At 38.6% G+C, this 15,405-nt stretch overlaps 1 protein-coding gene across 36 annotated transcripts in view; it reads right to left on the reverse strand.

The window, feature by feature from the left end:
- Positions 1 to 15,405, reverse strand: part of KCNMA1 (potassium calcium-activated channel subfamily M alpha 1) — a 722,982-nt gene that overhangs the window by 236,501 nt on the left and 471,076 nt on the right. For all 36 annotated transcript variants that reach the window (XM_053909597.1, XM_053909605.1, XM_053909598.1 and 33 more), the window contains one exon: positions 3,205 to 3,280. In XM_053909597.1, coding sequence (XP_053765572.1) covers positions 3,205 to 3,280 — 76 coding nt within the window. The remainder of the gene's footprint in view (positions 1 to 3,204; positions 3,281 to 15,405) is intronic.

Below are 15,405 nucleotides of genomic sequence, written 5' to 3' on the forward strand. Positions count from 1 at the left end.
CTCAGACGATGACATGGAGGGGAACCTGTCCCCTTCAAGATGCCATTTTCCAGAGAAGGAGCACATTAGGACCCTCTTTTGGCTGGTAGTTGGCAGGAATGGCCCTGATGCTGTCCCATAACTGTGAACTGTTTCTTTCTTCTGTGTTTTCTCTGTCATCCTGTTCACTCTGCTGCCCTCTTGTCTCTCCCTCCCTCCCTCCCTCCCTCCCTCCCTCCCTCCCTCCCTCTCTCTCTCTCTCCCCAATATACTTCCCTGCTCTGTTTCTTCCAGCTCTTTGCCAACCAAGGCAACCAAAGGACAGAAAATGAAGCTGCAATTTCAAATCATTATTTCAAATCACATTTGCAATATCTCTATGCCTACCTAATGCCACAGATTGGTAGGGACTGGCCACCCGAGGAAACCAGACAAAATCTCCCTAAAGATGATTACAGGGCTGCGCCCACCCTTCTGGAAGGTCATCATGAACACAGCAGAGTACAGAGGAGTCACCAGAAAAGTCACTCTGCGTCCAAAGCCCTACAAAAACCAAGCCTTCCCTTTCTCTGTATCAGAGCCTTTGGGATCTGGGCTTGGGGGTGTGTATAAGGAAAGAGCTGAGATTAACCAGGCACCTGAGGAGAGAATAGACTCAAAGAGCTGGTCTAAAGCCTCTGGAGTTCTTATAAGTTAAATCAAGTTTTCTTCTGTGCCTGGGGTCTGGCCTTTACCTACCCTCCTATAATGTCATTTTTGTTTTCCCACCCCAGAACCCCTAGTCTCCAGGAGCACCAGACTACTCAAAGCACCCCCAAGGGCCATGTTCTCTCACCCATGTGCTTTTGGAGCTTCTATGATTGGAGGTGCCCAAGCCCACCCCTGCCTGGATGACATCTAGTTTTCTAGGAAGCTTACCTAAGACCTTTTCTTGAAAATGCCTCACTGCCCCCCACTCCCATCCCTGGATATACCTGTGACCCAGTACCACCACACCACAGGTCCAGCTGGCTCTTCCCTCCTCATGCACTCTCTGATAGCAGGACACTACCCTGGCACCCACCTCACTGCTGGTATGAATAGATGGTCAGTTCAGGCTTGCTGAATTAACTCAGCAAGCAGCAGGAACAGGGACAATCCAAGGGGGGGGGGTTGTGATGAAAACCCCCTCTACCATAGAAAGAGCTTAACTGAGTGGGAAGTAGGATGATGGGGAGATGCTGTTTGGGGCTCAAGATAGCAGACACCTGGCATCCTGCCACCCCATGAGTCTTCCCTAAGGCCACTCTCTCCTGATTTATAGTCACCTCTGTCCCTTGCTGGCTGCTTCAGCTCTTTCCCCTGTGCCTTGGGAGAACGAACCTCACCCATACTTGTGGCCTTCTTGGTGGATTGTGCACCACAGACATTAGTGCTATTTCCTGCACCTAAAGGAAAAGAATCTTCTCCAAGGATTGGAAAATCGGTGGGTCTCTTGATAAAGGTCCAGAAAAAGATATTTTATTCACATGGCTTAACATTCTCCCAAGTCAAAAAAGGATCCATGTGGAATGCAAGAAAAATGAGAACACAGTTCTCGCCATGTTATTCCTTGGAGTAATGGCACATTCTTAAGACACTGGTGTCAGAGAGTTAAAACCCCCTAATTTATGATGTAAACATGAAACAGGGAACGAGGGGCACTATACCATGTTAGAGAGTGTGGTTAACTCCACAGGACACATTCTGCTCTAGAAAAAAAACAAGTGTCTCTTAAATCAGTCCCTGTGCTTGACACTGGGTATGCACCAATTCTACCCTAAAAAATATAGCAGAACAATTATGACATAGGTAAGCATTGAGGATTGCTGGCTTATGGATAATCTTAATTTCAAAAGTAATATGAGTTCATTGCACAGAAGAGCCATAAAAAGGTAGAAACGAGGGTTACTGTCACTCAGAAGAAATAGGAAGAATAACAATATTCATTCTATATTAATAATATTACATAGTATTAAGTGCAACATCAATAAACTCTGACCCCAGGGTAATGAAGGTGCAGAGTAGGGGGACACACTATAGAGGGCTTCTATTACGTTAGATGCTCATTTGCTTTTTAACTTGGCTAACACAAAGAGAATTTATCCCACATGCACACAGATGAATAGTTAGCAAGGAAAAACCAATTTAGAATTAAAACAAACCAAAATAAACAAACAAAAAGCACTAACCCCAAAGAGGGAAGTCAACAGCCCATCACATTTGTTGGATACGACAGGTTTGGGAAGCTGAGTCCCAGCCTCAGTTACTGGGAAAACAATGCCAAATCCAAGGGCCCTCCCCCACCCCAAATTCAGGTATATTAATTATAAATCACAAAATCCAGAAGCATCCTGTTTTTAATCATTTATCAAACACGTCAACCTAAGAGGAAATGGAACATTAGGAGTGAGCTTCTTAAAGTGTAATTTCCTATAAGAGAAATTTATGGCCTGTACTTATTCTCCATTAGAGTACGTCTAACCTCTTTTATTAGTTTATTCATCAAGGCAGCCTGGTCTCAGACCAGCTCTGCAAACCCACAGGTCATCAGGAAAGGCATCTCTGGGGGATTTTTCCTCCTGCTCCCGTAGTGTTTTCCAGATCATAACACAGTTAACAGAAGCAGTCACAGTACATTCGGCAGAAGGTTTTTAGGTATTCCCCAAAAGGCAATTCACAAAGCAAGCCCCAGGGACTACACTGGCAAGAAAGTGAACATCTAAAATGTACTTTGAAATGAAATGATTTTCTGTTTGCCATATGAGGTTTGTGATTGCCTCTCCAAGAGCACTGCTTCCATTGCTTTTGGGTTTAGGTTCAATTTCTTATTTAGTGATGTAATAAAGGGGCGATTCAGAACCTAGGAGCGAGGACTTCCCAATCAATGAGCTGCTCGATCCCTCATCCACTGTGCACCATCTCTCCAGGATGCTGTGGCTGGTTTCCAAGCAACCCACACAGTCCCCCCAAAACTATCTACTTCTCCACATGCACGGCTGTTTCTCTTCTTACCAGACAGTTCCCAGCCCTGCAGAAGAGAGCAGTTCAAACCCCACCCCGGGCTTTCTCCAGATTTCTGTGTTAGATCACTTTTTCTGAGAATAACAGAACTCTAACTTTATAGTGATGAACAAAAACACCTGCTATTTATAATTTGGCCTTGGGAACCAGAATGAAGAAAAAATATGAATAAGAACATCTTACCTTGTTTTAAGGATGTTCAGAAACTGCAAAATTTCTGAAAACTGTATCAGTCTGAGAGCTCTTAAAAATCTCAAACCTGGAAAGAGAAATGAAATAGAGACACATTATTCTCACCGTGTGGTTTTAATGTTCACACTCTGCCGTTTGATCTACAGCTGCCAGGGTTGAAGGGATATGAAGTTTTTGCAGGAGATTAAACCAACCGGTACCTTGGACATAGTCCTTCATTCTGATTCTTGACTTTAATCTCAGCTGGTAAACTTTCTCATTAAAGGAGGCCTGTTTTGAGCCCCTGTAGAGGAAGGTCTGGTGGGGAGAGCCCAGTTTAATGAGGCCTCTCTTTTGTCCATCTTGGATTTAAAGCACTATTTCTAGTTACCTACTGGTCTGAGAGGATTTTTGGCTCTGAAAAATACCAGGAATAGCACAGGGTAACCCTTGTGCTAGGAACAGATTAGGAACAAATCGGATAATCTTATGTCTTTGATGGATTTTTTTTTTAAACTTTATCTTCAGTCCTGATAAAATGAAGAGTATAGGCCACAGCATTATCTGTTTTCTAGAAGGTTCTATATTTTTCTCCCAATCAAAAAAAAAAAAAATCACATCAGTAAGATCTCACTCCCCATAACTTCAGGATCCAAAATGTGTATATTTCCACTTTTACTAAGTATCAAGATAAATGTTTGTCCTTTCTAAATCGGTAATGAAGAGCTGCTGAACGGAAACAAAGAGGTAGATTTCCAGACAGCAGAAGAGAGATGAACACCTGAAAGGAAGATACAATCAAGGATTAAAGAAAACACAAATTATTGTTGTTTTAATAGACCAGGGTAAACTATATTTCTATTCAGACCCAATTCACGAGTCAAAAACAATCTGAGTCACTCAAAGGGCTTCATGTAAGAGAATTGCTTACATGCTTGGTCATCATATAAGAGAATTACATACAAAATACTGATTATCACAGCTTCAAGATATTTTCAATATCACACCCTTTGCTAAGGGGGTTTTCTTCTACAGATTTTCTGAAAGCCTTTTGTCAAGCAGCCCCACGTGCCAAGAGCAGTGCTAAGCAGAGAGTGGGCTAAATTATTGACAGGCTGCTCTAAGCCGGTGGGTGAGACTTTATCCTGCCTCCATACATAAGGCAGGAACTGGTGGGAAGAAGCTCCAGGGATTCACTGGAATGAATCAAGGAAAGGAGACAGACAGGAAGCTCCCCCCCCCCCCCCCATATAGCTCCACATCTGGCCCAGGTAGATTTTGCCTTGTTCAAGCATTAGGTACCAAGGAAAAACTAACACAAAGCCCAGGAGGGAAAAAAATCCCACTGCACAAGAGGAAGAAAAGGATAATGGCTCAAAAGGGAAATTTCTCATCCAAAAAGGATTTACCTTCATGAACAGAAGATTTTCTCAAAAGACATTGGCCTTCTATGCCAAATGATATTTATATTACTCTTATTAAACCAAAAATCACAGAGATGAGAAGGGATATTGATGAACTGAAGGCCCAGGAGCTGAAACACAGTCTTAACCAAACTGATGAAAGATTCACTTAACACAGCTGAACACTGCACTGGTTGCAGAGGACAAAACTAAGAAGTAATCCCAGAACACAGAGAACATAAGGAAAAGACAGAGAAAAAGGATAAAACTTAAGAAAATCGAAATGGAGGGGAGATCACAGAAATCCAACCTATGAATAAAACATGTTCTGAAGGGAAGTACAAACAACCTGTAGTTCATAAGTAATGGCCGAGACATAATAGAAAAGAACTTTCTAGAAAAGAAAAAAGGATTTGAGATTAAAAGGCAGAATGAATGACCAGCTCTTAGAAACCCATGCTGAGAAGTATCTGCCTTTTCTTTTCTTCAAGTTTCAAGTATTAAAATAAATTAAAAAACAAAGTGTCAGGGTGGGGAGAGGGTCACCATTAATGCCACTAAGACCACAAGATGTAACAGTCAGTATAAATGACAATGGGGCAACACTCAGAACTTGAAGATGAGGAGAATCTGATCCAAGACTTTTATGCACAGTCTAGCACTTGTTCAACAATAAAGACAACAAAAAATGTCTTAAAAAATCCAGAATCTCAGGGGTGCCTGGGTGGCTCAGTTGATTAAGCATCCAACTTCAGCTCAGGTCATGATCTCACGATTCATGAATTCAAGTCCCGCATCAGACTCTGTGCTGGCAGCTCACAGCCTGAAGCCGACTTCAGATTCTGTGTCTCCCTCTGTCTCAGCCTCTCCCCTGCTCACATTCGGTCTCTCTCAAAAATAAATAAACAATTAAAAAAATTTTTAAAAATCCAGGATCCCAGAAAATACATTGTTTGTGCAAAATATTTTCAAAGTTAGCAAGCCTTATTAAATTGGAGTGAGTAGCAGAGGCTGGAAGGTGTAGTTTTAAAAAATTTTTTAATGTTTATTTATATTTGAGAGAGAGAGAGAAACGGAGTGCAAGCAGGTCAGGGACAGAGAGAGAGGCAGATAGAACCCGAAGCAGGCTCCAGGCTCTGAGCTGTCAGCACAGAGCCCAACGTGGGGCTCGAACTCACAAACTGTGAGATCATGACCTGAGCCGAAGTTGGACACTGAACCAACTGAGTCACCCAGGCACCCCTGGAAGGTGTATTTTTAACAAACTCTATTGTTGGTCCTAAGCATCCAGCCCAACCTGGATGGCTGGTCTTAGTCCAGCACCACTGGCATGCACTTGTGGGAGATGAAAAACCAAATTTAGAAACTTGAGGTAGAAAAAAACCCAGTAGCACAGAAACCAGTCAGGAAATAATGATGTTTTAGTAATTATTAGCTGCTAATGGTTTCATCCTGAAAATCTTGTGTGTGCATGTTTGAGTACATATATATATTAATATTATATATATATATAATTTATATATATATTAATATATATAAAATATATATTTATAATATAAATATATATATATTATATATATATATATTTTATATATAAATATATATATATTATATATATATATATATATTTTTTTTTACACTTATGAAAACAAAAATAGGATACTTATGACCCAAGCTTTGAACTGGATTTCTTTCTTTCTACTGTAGGTGATGCTATTTGTATCCTATATTATTTGTCTGTAGCTTGCCACATTTTAAAGGGACTCACAAAAATATAATAATAGAATAAAAGCTTCCCTTTTAATGGAGCTGTATGAAAACAAGGGTAGGAAAAACAGTGAATTCAGCAGCCAAAGGTCCTATGCTCTTGCTAGAAGCAAACTGTAGATCTAGCTCTGAGCACTTTGTCAACAAAGTAAGGAATGCAACATCAGAAGATTAATGATGTCCAGAAGAGAAAAGCAAGCTGGTTCTTAGGAAAACAGGTTTTCCAGGATGAAGACAGGAGAGAACTGTCTCAGAACTGTCTCCCTGAAAAAGCGACCACCGTAGGTAATACAAGAATGGGCTGAACAACAGTGGGCTTTTATTTGACTGCCTCATGCTGGTCATTTCCATGGCATTGGCTTTCATTAATGCAAATGAACAAACAAAGTTCTATGTGGATTAAAAAAAAAAAATCAGTCTACATTTTATCTTTAGGTCAAGCCAAACTGTCTGAAGAAATAGTGGTTTGAAGGACATACCCTTCAGTTCCCTAACTACTTTCTGCCCTGGACCCTGGGGGGCTATTCTCAGCATAGCAGCCAGAACGAACCTGTTAAAAAGTAAAACAGATCACACCATTCCTCTGCTCAAAATCCTCCAATACCCGCATTTCACACAGAGTAAAAGTCAAAGTCCTTGAAGGGCCTAAAGCAAAGGCAACCCATTTCCTTCTGGATCTGATGTCCTCCCCCACTCCTGACATTACTCTCCCTTCAACCTGGCTGCCCTCCTCAGTGATCCATCCCTGCCGGCACAGGCAAGCTCCTGTGCAGGGGTCCTTCCTGGACACGCTGCTCTCTGTCTGGAGGGCTCTTCCCCACGTGGCCACAGGATTTACTCCCCCACCTCCTGGAGGTGTTTCCTTAATGCAGCCGTCTAGCAAGACCTGCCCCTGCTACTCTACCCCAAATGCAAGCCCCCTCCTTCTCCATCCCCCTAACTCTTATTCTTCGTGCCCACTTTCCTTCTCTCCTCAGCACGAAGAAGCGCTAGTGTCTTACTTGCTTATGTCATTTACTTTCTGACTCCCTACGTATAGCATCAGCTCAATGAAGGGAGGAACTGGTGTCCGCTTTGCTCGTGGCTTTATTTCATAGATGTAAATTAGTACCTGGCACAAGGTGGGAGCTCAATAAATACTCAGTTGAACTGAATAAATGAATCAGACTTCTGAGAAAGAATGAGCAGACAGCTCCAGAGTACATACTCTGCATTCAGGAGTACGTACCCAGCTTCCTAAAGAAAAGAGTCATGAGCACTGAGGGCTTACCTGACGAGCTGAGGGCTGACACCCTTAGGAAATGTAAAGCAGCCTAATACAGGAAAAGCTTTTAACCAGTGGCCACTCTGCTGCACCCAGAGAGATCCTACAGAGGTACAGACAGCAACTCAAATTACATACAAGAGGCCAAGAAAAGGGAGAGGTGGGATGGGTAATGCCTAAATGGCAAACCATTTGTCTTCTTTGCTTCATGATACTGTATTCTTACTACATGTTTCCTATGACTGAAAATCTCTGGAATAAAATGATATTCTAGGAAAATATAAAATGACTCTAACAGTTGGAAAGAAGCAAATGTGTGTGTACCGAAAAACATGAATTATGCCCCCACAAAGATCTAGATGAGTTCAAGTCAGTTCCTTTAAATATTAAGAAATAGCAAACTTCTCTATACTATATAGTCAACTAATTAAAATGGATTGGCTTTTTAAAAAATTTTTAAAGTTTATTTATTTATTTGGAGAGAGTGAAAGAACAGGGGAGGGCAGAGAGAGAGGGAGAGGGAGAATCCCAACCAGGCTCTGCACTGTTGGCACAGAGTCTGATATGGGGCTCGAACTTATGAACTGTGAGAACATGACCTGAGCCTAAATCAAGAGTCAGACACTCAACTGACTGAGCCACCCAGGAGCCCCTAAAATGGATTGTTCTTTCTTTTTCTGCACTCTGTATTGGTTTAGAAAGCTGTAATTACCTGGACACAGGTACTCCACACATTGGGGGAAAAAAGGCAAACTCATCACATAATGACTAACTACAAGAATCCTAAATAAAACACTATCATATCATATCTGAGACTATATTAAATGAATAACACACATGAGCTGTAGTGGGTGTTGTGAAGCACAGAGGTCTTTATTCTCCCCTGACTCCTGAAGTGGCTTCACCTAAGGTTACATCCTTGCCATGGGAGGCCCCCAATGAGCAGTAAGTGTGGGGACAAAAATTCGCTGCCCTGCCCCATTTGGGATAACCCTAATGAGCCATCCAGCTGCAGAGCTCTATGTGGCATTGGCTGAGGCCTCTGTTGCAACCATACTAGAGCTGGAGTTCTCCACCCAGTCTTATTACCTTTATCTCTCAGATCATACCCTGAAGATACAAAGGTTCAACATCTTTGGGATCCAGCAAAAGCAGTTTTAAGAAGGAAGTATATAGTAATACAGGCCTATCTCAAAAACAAGAAAAATCTCAAATAAACAATCTGATCTTAAAGTCCAAAATTAGTAGAAGGAAAAAAATAATACAGATCAGAGTGGAAACAAACAAAAAAAAGAGACTAAGTAGAAAGAGAAAAAAATCAATGACACTTAGGAGCCAGTGTTTTGAAAAGATATACAAAATTGATAAACTAGTCAGACTCAGAGAGAGAGAGAGAGAGAGAGAGAGAAAGAGAGAGAGAGAGAGAAGTCAAATAATAAAATAAAAAATGAAGAAGAGGAGGGACACCTGTCTGGCTCAGTCAGAAGAGCATGAAACTCTTCATCTTGAGGTCATAAGTTTGAATCCCCCCATTGGGTATAGAGATTACTAAAAGAAAGAAATAAACTTTAAAAAAGTAAAGCATAGTTTCAAACTAATATTGCAGAAATACAAAGAATTACAAGATATTACTATGAAAAATTATATGCCAATAAATTGGACAACCTAAAAGAAATAGATAAGTCCCTAGAAACAAATAGTCTTCTAAGACTAAATAGGAAAGAAATAGAAAATTGGAATAGACTGATTACTAGAACAAAATTTAATCAGTTATCAAAAAACTCCCAATGAACAAAAGTCTAGGACCAGATGGCTTCACAGGTGAATTTTACCAAACTTTGAAAGAATAGTTAATACCTATCCTTCTCAAACTATTCCAAAAAATAGAAAAGAATGCTTCCAAATTCATTCTATGAGGTCAGCATTACTGTGATACCAAAACCAAACAAAGACACTATAACAGAAAAGAAAATTATGTACCAGTGTCCCTTGGTGCAAGCAGTCTCAACAAGGCAAAAACATACCAATATCCAAAATGAACCTAGATGCGAAAGTACTCAAAAATATTAGCAAACCATACAAAAATGATCATTTACCATGATCAAGTGGAATTTATTCCAAGGATGATTCAATATCCACAAATCAATCAACATGATACAGCACATTAACAAAAGGGACGACAAAAATGGTATGATCATTTCAATAGATGCAGGAAAAGCATTTTTTAAAAAAAATCAACATCCATTCATGATAAAAGTTCCCCACAAAGTGGGCAGAAAGGGAAATGCCTCATCATAATTAAGGCTATATATGACACACCCACAGCTAACATGATACTCAATGGTCAAAAGCTGAAAGTTTTTCCCCTAAAATCAGGAAAAAGAAAGGATGTCTACTCTCATCACTTTTATTTAACCTAGTACTGGAAGTCCTAGCCGTAGCAATCAGGCAAGAAATAAAAAGTCATCCAAGTTCGTAAGGAGGAGGTAAAACTGTACTACTTGCAGATGACATAATATTGTACATAGAAGATCCTAAAGACTTCACTAAAAATCTATTAGAACTGATAAATGAATTCAGTAAAGTTACAGGATACAAAATTAATATATAGAAATCTGATGTGTTTCTATACACTACTAATGAAATAGCAGAAAGAGAAATTAATAAAACAATCTCATTTATAATTACATCAAAAAGAATACAATAAGAAAAAAATTAATCAAGGAGGTGAAAAACCTCTACTCTGAAAACTATAAGACATTGATGAAAGGAACTGAAAACAACACAAATAAATGGAAAGGTATTCCATGTTCATAGATCAGAAAAATTAATGTTGTTAAAATGCCCATACTACCCAAAGCAATTTACAGATTCAATACAATCCTTATCAAATGCCAATAGTATTTTTCACAGAACTAAAACAAATCATTCTAAAATTTGTACGGAACCACAAGAGACCCCAAGTAGCTAAAGCAATCTTGAGAAAAAAGAACAAAGCTGGAGATATCACAATCCCAGATTTCAAGATATACCACAAAGTTACAGTAATAAAAACAGTATGATACCAGCACAAAAACAGACACATAGATCAATGAAACAGAATAGAGACCCCAGAAATAAACCCATGTATATCTATGGTTAATTAATCTACAACAAAGGAGATAAGAATATACAATGGGGAAAAGGCTGTCTCTTCAATAAATGGTGCTGGGAAAATTACATGCTGGGATAGCTACATGCAGAGGCATAAAACTCGACCACTTTCTTATACCTTACACAAAAATAAACTCAAAGTTGATTGAATACCTAAATATGAAACCTGAAACCATAAAACTCCTAGAATAAAATGTAGACAGTAATCTCTTAGACATAAATCTTAGCATTATTCTGGATATGTCTCCTCAGACAAGGGAAACAAAAGCAAAAATAAACAATTGGGACTAGTGAAACAAAACAAACAAAAACACCAACAAAACAAAAAACCAACCTACTGAAAGGGAGAAGATATTTGCAAATGACACATCTAAAAGGGGTTGATATCCAAAATATATAAAGAACTCATATCACTCAATACAAAGAAAAGTAATCTGACTCAAAAATGAGCAGAGGACCTAAAGAGATATTTTTCCAAAGAAGACATATAGATGGCCAACAGACATATGAAAAGATGCTCAACATCACTGATCACAAGAAAATGAAAATCAAAAACACAATGAGATATCACCTCACACCTGTCAGAATGGCTAGAATTAAAAATAGAAGAAATAACAAGTATTAACAAGGGACGTGGAGAAAAGGAAACCCTCATGCATTGTTGGTGGGAATGCAAAATGGTGTAGCTACTGTGGAAAACAGTATGGAGTTTCCTCAAAAACAGAAATGCAATATGATCCAGTAATTCCATTTCTGAGTATTTACACAAAGAAGATGAAAACGCTAACTTGAAAAGATATATTTACCCCTATGTTTACTGCAGGATTATTTACAATAGCCAAGATATGGAAGCAACCTATATATCCATTGATAAAGAAGATGTATATATACACACATACGTGCGTGCACGTGTGCGTGCACGCGCGAGCGCGCGCACACACACACACACACACACACACACACACAATGGATTACTCAGCCATTAAAAAGAATGAAATCTTGCCATTCGTGACAACATGCATAGAAGGAAAGAGTATAACGCTAAGTGAAATAAGTCAGACAGAAAAAGACAAATACCACATAATCTCACTTATGCACAGAACCTAAAAACAAAGCAAATGAACGAACAAAAATGGACTCATAAATACAGAGAAGAAACTGGCAAATGCCAAAGGAGAAGCTGGGGAGGGGATCAGAGAAATAGGTGAGGTAGATTATTAAGTTATAAAACAAATAAGTCACAGGGCTGAAGAGTACATTGTAATAACTTTGTATGATGACAGATAGTAACTACACTTACCATGGTGAGCATTTCAGGATGTATATAATTGTAAAATCGCTATATTGTACACCTGAAATTATATCTCAACTATACTTCAATTTAAAAAAATACTCTGGAGATTGTATACCAGAAGAATAAGTATTCTGATAATACATGAAGGCACGTTGGTGGTACTCAATAAATGGTCATTTCATCATATGAAGCTCGAACTCATGAACGGTAAGATCATGACCTGAGCCAAAGTTAAGAGCAGGATGCTTAACTGACTGAGCCACCCAGATGCCCCAGTCATCTACTATTCTCGATTACTTCTTTTATGCCAAAATCCTTAATTATAGTTTACACATACAACAGAAGAAAATAGCTAAAAGTAAACAGACTGGGCAGTGTGTCCACCACAATTTGTAAGCAATGGAGCCAAGTCTCAACCCAAATTTGTGTACCTGCACAAAGCCTAAGCTTGTAAACACTGCCCCGGCACAGACTTTAGCCAGCCAGTTCCAATTGCAAACATCAGTACTCAAGTAAGCACTTTCAACATGGAGATCCTCTTGCCAGAGTCTGCTAACAACGTGCCACCACTATGTAAATGGTCATCTGCCCACAACCCCACCAGATTGATACCCTGATAAAGAAAAGGGAGGGAAGAAGGGAAACTAAGCCTCTGAATTTGAAGGGCCCCAAATAGGAGTTTATCACTATTTTAGTTTTCTTTTCTATGTCAACAAATGAAGTTCATTATTTTTCACATACTTATCAGTCATTGTATTTTTTCTTTAAAGTGCTTTATAGTGGTCTTTGCCACATGACCTGTGTCTTCATCTTATAAATAAATTTGGGCTTTGTTATACTGAGGACATTTTGTTCTCTAGTATCTCACACAGTTCGTCATTCTTGTTTTAATTTTGCTTAAGGTTTTTTTCTAAGTCTAAAATTTTGTTTTCTTTCTTTTCAAATTCTAAATTTGTTATATGGTCAAATACATCAATCTTTCATCATTGTTTCTTTCTTTTAATATTCAATAATGGCCACCTCCAACATAAAAACAGACTTTTTAAATGCATCCACCTTTCCTCTTTATACTTTTAGGGCAGTGGTTCTGAACCTTGGCTGCACATTTCAAACACCTGGGAAGCTTTAAGAATTACTGATACCTGTGTCCATTCTGACTTTATGGGCCTTGGTACAGCCAGGCAGAGGGAGTCTTAAGCTCTGAGATGATTCTAAGGAGCTGTCAAGGTTGAGAAGCATTGCAAACTTTTTCTGTAAATGGGCAGATAGCAATTATTTTAGGTTCTCTCACAACTCCCACTCTGCTGTAAATATATGTAAATGAATGGGCGTGGCCATATTCCAATAAAGTTTTATTCAAATAATAGCCCAAGGGCCCTAGTTTGCTACACCTGCATTAGAGACCTACTATCAAATTCCACATTCACAGGAACTGCCTAGGATTTATTAACATTCAGATTCTGATTCAGTGGGTCTGAGATGGGGCCTGATACTCTACATATCTAACCAGCTCTAAAATGATGCAGATACTCTTGGTCAGAGACCACACTTTGAGAAATCAAGGCTGGAACGCAGCAATTCCCAGACTTTGCTGCTAATGCAATCACCCCAGGGATTTTAAAACAATACTGATACCTGCCTCCCCCTCCCAGATACTCAGATTTAATTGGCCTGGGGTACAACCTAGGTGTCAGAATTTTTTAAACTCCCCAGATGATTCTAAAGTGCAACCAAGTTTGGGAACCACTGGTTGAGAATATCTTTTTTTTTTCTTTTAACCTTGTTACTCTATCTTGATGTATTTATTTATTTTGGTTAATAGTGTACCAAAGGAACCAAACTTTATTTTTGTTCTCAAATAGTTAGCAAATTTCCTCTTACCTGAGTAATCACTTGAGTAACCTAAAACCACTAGTATACCCACTAAGCATGCTGCCTCGCTACTTAATTTTAAAGAGCATACTTGCTAACTATAACTTAGAAGAAATCAATAGTATAATAAGACACTACCTATAAAAAATACATTCAGCTTAAGATCTTAGCAAAAAAGTAGTCTTAACAACATCAGGAGGTAGATGATTTCTATTTTAGTGTTTATAACTGAATACTCAGAAAACCAATAAAGATTAAAAGTGATAAAAAAAATTTATGGGGACAAACAATAACAACAGTTAAACAAAGGATAAAATAAATGACTGGCTCATCCAATAGAGAAGCAAATAGAAAAAAACAATTCATGCACAGTTATATACTAATAAAACTGAAAACCTCAGTAATAGGGGATGACTTCTCCAAAATGTAAACCTTGAAAGTTGATATGACCAAATGGGGAAATAAGTCATTGCAGAATTGTAGCTGGTATGTAAATAGGAAAATGTACTAATACCTTCCTCTCAAAGGCTTTGCAACCATATAATTTATCATTAAATTCTTTAAAACATTTTTTATTGAAATTCTAAACTATCCCATAATACAAAAAAGATAGAAAGCTACTAAGAAAATAAACATCAACCTGCTACGAAAAACTGACTTTTCAAAACACAAAAATAAAATAATCTCACGAATGTTAGAGATGCTGCATTCTACATAAAATACCAATATATATAATTCATCAGTGGATCAAATAATACTCCAGAGCATCGTAGTTAGATTTAGCAGGTTGAAAACAATGCTTTATCTCTGCCCCCTCTCAAAACCTCACTAAAGTAATACTAGTGGGGGAAAATGGTAAAATGCCCAAGGACAAAAAGAAGGGAAGAGAGACTATAGCACATAAGAGAAAAGCACAAAATGTTGGCAGGTGAAAAGTGGATACTTGGTTGGAAATTAACTCAACAGAACTAAGAAACCTAATTTCACATTTGTATAACACATAGAGCAACCATATACATATATATGTATACGTATATGTATATATATTGAACACATTTGTTATATGTCTCTATATATTAACATATATATTAATAACTGTATATATATATATATATATATATATATATATATATATATATAACCATAATGATAAAAGAATATATGAAATGTCCTTTGTCAACAAATTTCAATGAGGAATTCCACAAAGACTGAGGCTGGAGGAGGTGGCAGATGGGGAGATTTTAGTAAAGAAGAAAACAACTGTCCAAAAAATGAAATGGTGTGACTGACACTGGGAAGGAGGAGGCTGGGACAGTGACACTGACTGATGGGGGCACCAAATGGGAGCAGCCAGGACACAGCAATAAGTGTGGGCATTTTAGTTCCTAAGCAATACTGAGTGAACAGGTAAGTCCTAGAAAGAAATTGTTACCACAGCTGTAAGAACGGCTACTAGAGCG

This window comes from Panthera pardus, unplaced genomic scaffold (assembly GCF_024362965.1).
Source record: "Panthera pardus isolate Hobbes unplaced genomic scaffold, ASM2436296v1 HiC_scaffold_22, whole genome shotgun sequence".
Taxonomy (NCBI): domain Eukaryota; kingdom Metazoa; phylum Chordata; class Mammalia; order Carnivora; family Felidae; genus Panthera; species Panthera pardus.